The 11,884-nt window shown below is 33.8% G+C and overlaps 1 protein-coding gene across 1 annotated transcript in view; it reads left to right on the forward strand.

Annotated features, from left to right (window-relative positions):
- PDE10A (phosphodiesterase 10A) overlaps positions 1-11,884 on the forward strand; it is a 286,932-nt gene that overhangs the window by 187,353 nt on the left and 87,695 nt on the right. The window contains exons 6-10 of the mRNA XM_011999635.1: positions 1,600-1,740; positions 3,510-3,665; positions 5,067-5,117; positions 6,507-6,565; positions 8,139-8,190. Of these exons, the coding sequence (XP_011855025.1) occupies positions 1,600-1,740; positions 3,510-3,665; positions 5,067-5,117; positions 6,507-6,565; positions 8,139-8,190 (459 nt within the window). The remainder of the gene's footprint in view (positions 1-1,599; positions 1,741-3,509; positions 3,666-5,066; positions 5,118-6,506; positions 6,566-8,138; positions 8,191-11,884) is intronic.

Raw genomic sequence — 11,884 nt, forward strand, 5'->3', positions numbered from 1 at the left:
AAATTTTTTTTTTCTTGCATTTATCTCCTTTTTGTTCTTGAATTACCTTTCTACTCTTTCTGTCTTAAGAAAGGGTGACAAACTGAATTGTATTTGGACAATGATAGATATTGAATCCAACGAGAGTCTTACTCTATGCCATGTGTATATTGGTGCCTAATGTAGTTATAGTAACTAGAAAATGGTTTTTCTAACCTTTTAAAGAATAACTAAGTTGCAACTGTCATTCATCATATATGAAAATTTTAATCCATAAGTATATACTTTCTATTTGAAATATTAAATAGCTTCGTTCTTTTCAAAATAATTACTTAAAATAAAATTTTCACATGCATTGTATTTAACAGCAAATACGACTTAAGCATAGCCCTATGTAGATATACTTGGAAATGCAGGTATTTTGAACTTAACTTCTAATCATTTATACTTGTTATTAATTTAAAACACCCAGGGTTAAAGCAAAGCCTTGCTTTCCTCTCCCTTCCTCCTTGTTCATTAAACCAAGTTTATGGGATTTATTAAGTCAAGTTAATGAGGTTCATTCTCTTTTGATTTTAACATGTTGAAAGAAAGAGTTCTGTAATTTTACAAAGCTTAAAAACCACTTACCTGATAAGTTAACAAATATATCTGTCTCATCCTTAGAGCTACCTTCATAATAACAAGTATTGTAGAAAGGTACTTAGGTTAAGAGGGCTGTCTAATACTTACTGCTTCAAATTGTCTTCGTTCTTAGTTAGAGTAATCCAACATAAGATAAAAATAAAGTGAAGTCTGTGGGAAATTTACCTAAACCTTAGTATTTTCAAATTTTGTAGATAATCGTAATACAATTATGTCAAAACATTGCCCCCAATTTCTACGTGATTTAAGTAGCAATTCTTATTTAGTAGAAAGTAGTTTTAACATATGTTTGGATTTCATCAAAATAACTGATTCTATTTTTAAAAAACGATTTATTTTAAAACAGTTTCAGGACATTACCTTCCCACCCAGTCATTTGAAAGGGGAAGGATCACTCAGATTTTGTCAAGATTTTTGCTCAGAGAAGAGCAAATTTTTCATCTAGAGTATTCTGAATCTGCAGTTTTATAAACTAGCCATCGAAGCAATGTGAGTGAGTCTTATAAAGAGAAGGTTCTGAGAAGGGAAGATTTCTAATGAAAATGAAGAATGTAACCAAATCACTTGACTTGCGGCTACTGATTCTATCTTCACGTAACAGGTATCAAGTCTATAGGGAGGCTGGACCCTGTGTGTGTTTGTGGTCTGATAGAATCTTGATCCCAATCACGGGAGGTATTTTTTCTGATTTCATTATTTTCTGTATATCAGAATAGGAGGCTATTTGATGAGTGTTTCTGTGCCTGTACATTCAAATTTTACATTTGAGTTTGCATTTTTTGTGAATTGGAAATGTGAGATAGTTTCACTTTAGATAATCTGGTTTGATCATGGCAAAGCACCTTTCCTCATTTTATGACTCTTCTTTTAATTAACTCACAGATTTATTATGACTATTGAGTAAGACTCACATGTGTCTTTTTGTACTATGCATATGTACAGGAAAGTCTGTAAAACATCTTTTCTTCTCCCTAGAGCCTGTGCATATTCACACCACCCGGGATAAAGGAAGGAAAGCCCCGCCTCATCCCTGCTGGGCCCATCACTCAGGGCACCACTGTCTCTGCTTATGTGGCCAAGTCCAGGAAAACATTGCTAGTTGAAGACATCCTTGGAGTAAGTGGCTTTTTGACTCTGTGTGATCTTTTTAACCTAAAGTATTTAATTAAGAAAGATGGCATATCATTTTGATGTTATAATTTAAACTGTTTCATTTTAAAAAGCTTTAAAGCTAGTTACAGGTCAGTATGTTGATGTGGAAGTTAATTTTTTGTACTCAGAAAATTCCCTTTACCAACTAAGAGCTAAATTTGCACAGTTCTTATTTCAACACATGCCAGTACAGTTAACACAAAAATACCGTGTATATTTATATGAATGTAAACTAAATGATTACTGTTTTATGTTTCGTATTTTGCTAGGATGCATATGAATGAGTTAGCTATTGCTGTATGACAAATTACCTCAAATTTTGAAGTGGTGTCATACGGTAGCCACATGTTATTTCTTGTGAATCTAAGGACCGGGTTATTCTGCTGATCTGGACTGCTGTCAGTTGGGCTTGCCTATGTGTCTGAGGTTAGCTGGCCATCAGTTAGGTGCTGGCTGGTCTCTTATGCCCTCTGCTTTCCCTGTGCCTCTCATCCCCTTCCAGTAAGGCTATCCTGTCTTGTTTTTGGCATGGTAGCAGGAGTCTGAAAGAAGTAGTGTGAAAGGTACAAGTGAGTTTTCAAGTCTCTGCTTACATCAAATTTACTACCCTCCCATTAACCAGAGCAAATCACATGGACAGGCCCAGACTTGGTATTGATCCTTAACAAAGGACATAGGTACAGAGAAACTAGACAAGTTGGAGCCCTCAGTCTAGTCTTCCACAGTACATGTGGACATTTTAATGAAATTTTATGACATGGAATATAGACTTTAAAGGTAACAAGTATACAGGTGTAAAAAGCAATTGCTCTAAGTGCTAATAGGAGCCATGAATCCTCGGTTTTAGTTTTGATTTTTCCACCATTGTTTGTATGACCTTGAATAAATTGGGTAGCTAGAGAAAGGAAGGAAGAGACAGAAAGAGAGAAGGGAAAGAAGGGAGGGAAGGAGAGAGGAGGGCCAATGCTATATAACTTCTCATTTGAAAATGTTCTATTGTGTATGTACATTTTCAAAAGATCTGTAAATTACAAGTACAGAGTTATACTATTTCATGATGCTCTAATTCATCCTGATAGCTTCTTACAGACAGTAGAATTTGAATAAATAGAATTGGTGCTTTTGATATTAATTCATTCAATTTCCCTGTACTTCCTTTGAGTAACTTTACTAAGCTAGAAAATTATTAAAAAATCAAAGAACCAATTTCATTTCTTATGATAAATAATTGATCATTATTAGATGATTTGAATACTTACTATAGGCCTTTGAGATTCAATTAGAATGACTGTTGTTAACATACACTTTTGTGTTACTCTAGGCTTAAAAGTAGAAAAAAAGTTTACATATAATTTTCTTCACATAGTGTTTACATTTGGAGTAATTTTCTCTGCGGCATTGTACCTGTAAATACCCTGAGAGTGTTCTAGCACATACAAGATGATGTCAGCATTTATGATTATTTTTATTATATGAAATTAACATTCATCATTCATTCAATGTATACTGCATAAGGATAAAGAAATGTTAAAGCAATATTTGGGTATAAGTTCCATGAAAAAGTAAGCATTTCCTTACATAAGATTGATGGTGGCTATCATCATTTAGTTTTCCTTTGAAAAGTACTGCTTATTATTGATTACAAGTATCATGGCAATTTCTGATAGAAATAAGAATCATAACTTAATGATCATGTCACTGAATTGATGTCTTTTTCTCTTTTTGTTTTTCAGGATGAGCGATTTCCAAGAGGTACTGGACTGGAATCAGGGACTCGTATCCAGTCTGTTCTTTGCTTACCAATTGTCACTGCAATTGGTGACTTGATTGGTATTCTTGAGCTGTATCGGCACTGGGGCAAAGAAGCCTTCTGTCTTAGTCACCAGGAGGTGAGCTCTTTAAACGCTGCATGTTAGAATTTTTAGTTGTACCTAGCTTACTGAAAGTGCTTGTTAGTATTGCTAAGTAATACTAAACTGAAAATACATGAATATTTAAAATCACAATTTGCTTAACAGTGTTTTGATACTAATAATGATGATTCTAAAACCTGTTTCTGTTTAGAGAGGAAACTGATTACATAAGAAATATGGTCCTTTTGTTAAGTAAAATCCAGTATAACAATAAAAGGTATGCCATATTCTGAGTCATAGAAAGTAGTAGAATGACCTTGGAGATGTTTCGCACTCTGATTGTCTTTATGTTTTTTTTAAAATGTCTTTTCCTTAGCTTGTGTCCTGAATAGAAGGCTCTAGTGTCAAATACATTTGAATTCCATTCACTATTCACTGAATTGGCTCATTAATACTAAAAGCAAATATTAACATGATATTTATCATATCCAGTATGAACCAATTCCCTTCAGTGACCTAACTCCTGTCCACTTGCCTGAATGAACCCATCTCCTGCTACCCCACCTGTCCCTCACTCACTCCAGCCATGCTGCATCCTCAGGCAAGGCTGACAGGCTACTGCTCAGGCCTTTGCATTTTTTCTTCTCTCCACTTATCCCCCTCACAGCCACATCCTTTGGAATTTCCTCAAATGTTGCCTTATCTATAAGGCCCTCCCTGAACACTTCATGTACATTTGATTCGCTTCTATCCAGTATTTCTTTCCCTCTATCTGCTGCTTTTACTCTGTAGCACCTGTCACCATCTAGTATATTATATGCTATACTTATTTCCTTGCTTGTGCTTCTCCCTGAAGTACACTGAAAGCTACTCCATTTCTGTTATTTACTACAGTACCTCCAGCACCTAGAATAGTGCCTGGTACATAATAGACACTCATGAATATTTGTTGAATGAGTGAATAATAAAAGTAGAATAGCTAGTAATTTTGAGGAACTTGTTAGCTGATGTGTATATATATATATAAAATATATATTTGATTTTTATATTTTAGAAATATTTTATTATTTAAAGTGATCATTAGATTACTTTTCAATAGCATTTTTGTTAAACTGAAAAATAATAATTTTGTCAAAATCATTGGGCTACAGCTCTCTTAATCAGTTTGTTTTTCATTTTATTCAAAATTAAGATGAACAAGAGAACATTAAAGTCAATTAAATAGAAGGGGAAAAATATAAAAGAAAAACCTTGTAAATATTTGGTGCTTTGTGTTTGGAAAATGTTCAAAAGCTCAGTGACCTCAGAAAATTCTTCATATACATGTATGCCCCAGTCCTTTGTTGAGATGACTACATGTGACTAATAAAAGCTTGTTATATACATATATAAAATACATATTATTACTTATAGGTATATGTTTCTAATTTTTTTTAGGTTGCAACAGCAAATCTTGCCTGGGCTTCAGTAGCAATACATCAGGTGCAGGTGAGTCTTTGGGGTGTTTTTACAGGGGCTTCCTAAGGGAGAAGAATGTTTTTAGAGCACAGCATTGAAGACTGGAGTAGAGGTTAAGTCACCTAATGCCTTATTTTGGGACATTATAATATTCTATTATTCCTAGAAATTTTAATTTAATCAGTTATATTTACTTACTCCCTGCCTTAAATATTCTGCAATTACATGTGTGTGCATTCACATATATATGTATGTATAATGCGTATATGTGTGTGTGTGTGTATATATATGTATTTATGCAATAAATGGCATATGTCGTGCTGAAAATCTAGGAATAATCTTCTACTGGAGTTGCATTGATATTTTTATGATTCCATTCCTTTTTTTTTTTTTTTTTTCTTTGAGACGGAGTCTCGCTCTGTCGCCCCGGCTGGAGTGCAGTGGCCGGATCTCAGCTCACTGCAAGCTCCGCCTCCCGGGTTCCCGCCATTCTCCTGCCTCAGCCTCCCGAGTAGCTGAAACTACAGGCGCCCGCCACCACGCCCGGCTAGTTTTTTGTATTTTTTGGTGGAGATGGGGTTTCACCGTGTTAGCCAGGATGGTCTGGATCTCCTGACCTCGTGATCCACCTGTCTCGGCCTCTCAAAGTGCTGGGATTACAGGCTTGAGCCACCGCGCCCGGCCGATTCCATTTCTTAAGTTAAATTTTCCTCTAAGTGGTCTGTGAAACATTCTAACTAAGATATCTGGTTCTCTTGAAGATATTACCTAATGTAAAACTGACAAACTACTTAGAGTTTTACTGGTGGTTAGACTTTAAAGTTCAAGAACATGGTAGCAATATAGCGTTCTTTGTATCTTCTCCCTCTCTCTCTTAATTTTTTTGGTGGTGGTTTTATTTTTCTACTTCCGTTTCAGCAAATTGAAGCTGATGAGGGAGGAACTGTATGCTAGGAAGAAAAATCGAGCTGTAGTATAATAGAACGAGTGGAAAGGACTCTTGAATTATCAAGTGTAGGTGGAATATGTGCTCAACTACAGTTTTTAGAAGTACAGTGTAAAGTAGTTCTAAAGAGGGACTTGGGTAGTCTACCCGGACCTGAATGGTGCTTCTATCACTTATTAGTTCTGAAGCCTGAGTAAGGTTTTTAACATCTTTATAACTCCATTATGAAATGTAACTTCCAAACCGATAATGTTTTTTGGTGCTTGAAACAATAAATATAAAGTGCTTAGAACAATGCTTAGCACATTTAAGTATTCAGTAAATATTAATGGTTATTGATATTATTATTACATTATAATCCAAGTGATTGTGTTAGGCCTTCTTTCAATAAATAAGGTACTTAGTATTCTGGAAGTTTTATTTTTAAATAAGCAGAAATCTCTTATAATTGTAGCTATTATTTTATATGGTAGGTATGCAGAGGCCTTGCCAAACAGACTGAATTGAATGACTTTCTACTCGACGTATCAAAGTAAGTGTTCACTTCTAGGGATGTAGTAGCTCTTATTAATTAACGGTTTAAATTAAGGGCAGCCTGTGGTAGAAATAGACTATCGTCTGTTGCAGCTGCTAACTGAAGATCCATCTTCACAAGTAGTCTGGGAAGAATGGTTAATCATTGTGGACTGTAGAGTTATATTCTCATTCACGTTCACTCTAAAGTGAAGGATTGCAGATATTTATGTGATTATCTTAATTTTCAATTTTGATGTATATTTTCTAAATAGACTCTCTTAAAATATGTTAAAGACACTAAATATCTCTATTTTTGCAGGAGAATACTCGCTGCAGTGGGAGGGAAAATGTTCTGGTTTATCTTTTTACAAAAAGTCCTAATTGGTTTTTCTAATAATGTCAGTAAGTTAAACATTATTATTATTATTATTATTATTTACATTTTCCCAGGTATAGTATCTCAGTTATCATTTCCAAGAAAATGTTCTATTTCCCTGGTTTGGCCTAGAAAAATTCCCTTTGACTGACAGTGGAAGCAATTATATAATAGATATTTATTAAATCACATATTTTTATTGCTTTTATTTACTACAGGGGGCATCGTCTATATGTCTGACCCATATAATTAATCATTGAAATCTAAAATACGCCCCAGGACATGGTAACTTTAGGGTCATGTCCTCCTCCAAGTTTACTGAAGTAATAATGTAGTTGTTCCTCTGTGTCCTCCAGCAGCAATGATGACATGTGATGTCTCACATGTCACTGTAATGCACCTAACAATTTACCCGTCAGTAATTGTTATTGATCCTCATTAATTAGTTTGAAGTTACTAGTTTATGTTACAGTTAGTTTTTGAAATAATAAAGTAGTATGGGACTGAGAAAGCTCTCTTTGGATACCTAAGCCAACTAGATAAAGCACTACCTAGCCAGTGGAGTCTATCTTAAGAGTCCTTCTTTACATTTTGCATATATTACATGCATATTGATTTACATTTTTTCAGGTTTGCATTTTAGTATATGCACTATTTGCCTCTGAAACGTTTACTTGCTGTTCATAACAGTGAATATAGACTCATATAAAGTCATTAGATCCTTAGCATTACTTGTATGCTGACATTTCTTCTCAAGGGAATTACTTTACTTTCTCAGTACACTTTAAGTACTAACTTTCTCCAGTTTTCAGTGATAATTTATATTTAACTATTGATGAGATTTAGCACATTTAAATATTTTTATTTTAGATCAGCATTATTAATGAAAATATTAAATATGGTAGATGCAATTTTATTTCTGCATACTTTGTTAAATGCAACACACTTTCTCTCTACACTGACTTGTCAATAAAATAAATACTGATTGCATTCTCTGGAATTATAGAGCCCTCACTCTAAGGTCAATGATAAAGTTTCATTTATCTCTTTAAAATAATATTACAGTACTGATTTTTTTTTACTAAATCACAAAAATAAAATGATATTTATGTTTTTTATTTAGATGTAGACAAAACCAAGAAATGTATTCAAAGTGTAATATGTACTGTGATCTAATAAAATTATTTACAGGACTTTTGTTTCTTTTTTTCAGAACATATTTTGATAACATAGTTGCAATAGATTCTCTACTTGAACACATAATGGTAGGTTGTTTTTGTTCTGAGTATGATTTTATTTAACCCTTAGACCCATGGTGCTAATATATGACATAACATTTACACTTTTTTATCCACAGGCACTTTTAATATTATGAAAATGTGGTGCTTAGGAATTCACACCTTGATCTGTTTGTCACTTCTTTTAATTTTGAGGCAGTAAGTTTGAATAACGTTTTTAAAAAGCTCAGAGCTTTTCTTTATTAATGGAGAGCCAGACTTAGAAAAGACATTTGGTTTCTTTCTATATTCTTCAAAACACCTCTTATATATGGGATATGTTAGGAATTCTCCATTGATTTTTTCCTGATCTCCAAGTTCATTCTGCTTAGTTCTAGTCTTAATTATTCCTCTCTCTTAGATGGCTATCAGGCACTTTTGAGCCGAAAGCTGTATGACGTAGAGTCATAGGCACATTTCCCTATGCTGCTGAGTACTTTTAGGTCTCTAGTGAAACTTCTTTCAGAAGTGGCTTCTAGTTGTCAGAATGTGTGGGTGTATGCCATGGATGCCCAGGCTTTCTCGGTACCATTTGTGCCCCGTTACGTGCTTTAATAAATGCTCTTTCTCCTCATTTTTCTGGTCCATCTCAAAATACAGTACCCTTCTGCAATAAAGAGTTTTCTCATCTAGCGATTTTATGTCGCATACTGATAAGATTTTTTTTTTTATTTGATAGTAAAAGACAAGTATGAAGTGTGCTTTGTGCAACGTCTTGTAGAGACAGGAAGTTTACTAAGGGTAATTAGAGAATAACACAGGTTATTAACTTCAGCACGTTCTTTCTGTGATAAGTTATTTCTATAGTTTTATCTAGACAAAAATAAAAGAATTGTACATTAAAATAACTTCTCTTGTTATGAAACAACTGAAAGAATTTGTAAATCAGTGAATACCTTTAAGAAAAATGTAAAGTTATAATGTAGACTGACATCGAGCTTATACTAGGGGTACAAGAAGCACTTATTGCTTGTTCTTTGTATTATTAATATTTTCTTTTAAAAACAGCTTTATTGAAGTGTAATTTACATACTTTACAGCTCATCCATTTAACGTGTTCGATTCAGTGGTTTTTAGTATATTCATGGATATGTGCAGCTATCTTCAATCAATTTTAGAACATTTTCGTTACCTCATAAAGCAACTTGGATACCCTTTTAGCTATTATCTCCTTAGCTTATCACTTCCTTACACGTACCCTATTTCCCCTTGCCTCACCAGCTCTAAGCAACCATTGTCTACTCTCTTTCTCCATGAGTTTACCAATTCTGGGCATTCTGTCTGAAAAGAATCACATAATATGTAGCCTTTTGTGCCTTGGCGTCTTTCACCTAGCATACTGTTTTCAAAATTACATACTGTGCATGTGTCAGTACCTCATTCATTTTTATGACCAAATAATATTCCATTTTATGGATATATGTACCACATTTAAAAAATCCATTCATCAGTTGATAGACATTTGGGTTGTTTCCACATCTTAGCCCTTGTACATAGTGCTACTGTGAACATTCCTCTACAGGTTTTGGCTTGAATGCCTGTTTTCCATGGTTTGGGGTGTATACCTAGGAGTGGAATTGCTGGGTCATATAATAGTTCTGTGTTTCACTTTTTGAAGAACTGTAAGAACTGTCAAACTTTCTATGGCAGTTGCACCACTTTTCATTCCCAACAGCTGTGCACAAGGGTTCTGATTTCTCCACATCCTCACCAACACTTATTATCTGACTTCTTCATTCTAGTGGGTGTAAACTGCTCTCAGTGTGGTTTTGATTAGTATTTCTCTAGTGACTAATGATGTTGAGTATATTTTCTTGTGTTTATTGGCCGCATGTATGTTGTCTTAGGAGAGATCTCTATTCAGAGCCATTGACTACTTTTTATCATTGGCTAATTAGGAGTTCTTCATATATTCTAGCTATAACTGCCTTGTCTCGTAATTGCTTTGCTAATATTTTCTCCCATTTTGGTAGGTTGCCTTTTCACTTTCTTGATAGTGTCTTTTGAGGCCCAAAGATTTCGATGAAATCCAATTTAGCTATTTTTTTCTTTTACTGTTTATGCTTTTAGTTTTATATCTAAGCCAAATCAGAGATCATGCAAATTTACTCAGATATTTTCTTCTAAGAGTTGTAGGGTTTTTAACACTTATATTTAGGTCTTTGATCTGTTTTGAGTTAGTTTTATATATGATGTTTGGTAAAGGTCCAGTTTCATTCATTTCCATGTAGCTATGAAGTTTTCCCCAGCACATCAGTTGAACATAAAATGTGGTTTTATTTCTGGACTCTTGATGCTATTCTGTTGCTCTATATTTCTGTGGTAATGCCAGTACATTTTCTTGATTACTGTGGTTTTGTAGTCACTTTTGAAATTAGGAAGTGTGAGTTCCCCAACTTTTCAAGATTCTTTTAGCTCTTCTGGGTACCTATCAAATACATTTAAGTTTTAGAAGTAGCAGGTCAATTTCTACAAAGAGATCAGGTGGAATGCTAATAGGAATTATGTTGAATCTGTAGAACAATTTGAAGTATTGCCATCTTAACAACTGGAAGACAATTAAGTCTTCTAATACATGAACGTGAGGCATTTTTCCATTTACCTAGATCTTAATTTTTTTCAACAGTGTTTTGTGGTTTTGGAGAATAAGTATTGCTTTTATTTTGGCCAATTTATTCCTAAGTATTTTATTTTTAATGCTATTATAAATGGAATTGTTTTCTTAATTTTATTTTTTGATTTTATACTGCAAATATATAGAAACAACATTGGTTTTTATATATTGATTATGTATCCTGCAAGCTTGATGAACTCATATATTAGTTCCTATAGTTTCTTAGTTTCTTAGTGGATATATATATCCAGTTGGAGACAGTTTTACTCCTTACTTTCTATTCCAGGTTGTTTTATTTCTTTTTCTGGCATGATTGCCCTGGCTAGAACCTACAGCACAATACTGAAAAGAAGTGGCAAGTGTGGACCTTCTTATCTCATTCCTGATCTCAAGGGAGAAGCATTTAGTTTTTTGCCATCAAATATGATGTTATTTGTGGCTTTCTCATAGATGGCCTTTGTCAGGTTGATGAAATTCCCTTTTATTCCTAGTTTATTGAGTGTTTTTATCACGCAAGTGTGTTACATTTTGTCAAATAATTTTTGTGCATCAGTGTAGATGATCATATGGTTTTTACTTTTAATTCTATTGATAGCGTATATTACATCAATTGATTGTTTTATGTTAAAGTAACCTTGCACTCCTGTGATGAATCTCAGTTCATTATGTTGTGTAATTTATACAGGAATTGCCTTAAATTTATAGAAAACTTGGTATCTTCAGCACATGGAGTCTTCCTAGCCAAAGACATTTACTTATTTTCAGTTTTTTTTTAAATATTTCTTGAGTGAATGTATTGATTATGGTCCCCCATAGTTAACTCATTTTTCCACTTTATAGTCTTTAGTTTTCAAGATAGAGGACAGTGATTTATAATGCACAATAGTAGAGGTTCTAGTGGTTCTTCTTTTCCAGTTTGTACAGTACTTATTTGTTTGTGTCTGTTAATGTATTAGCTGCAACCTAATGAACACTGTTGAATGGAAGCAACAGAAATCAACAAGGGAATATATTGATTTTTCTTGATGTGTGTACCTCCCACATTTCATTGGAAGCAACAGAAATCAA

Source organism: Mandrillus leucophaeus, unplaced genomic scaffold, assembly GCF_000951045.1.
Source record: "Mandrillus leucophaeus isolate KB7577 unplaced genomic scaffold, Mleu.le_1.0 Scaffold6, whole genome shotgun sequence".
Classification (NCBI taxonomy): domain Eukaryota; kingdom Metazoa; phylum Chordata; class Mammalia; order Primates; family Cercopithecidae; genus Mandrillus; species Mandrillus leucophaeus.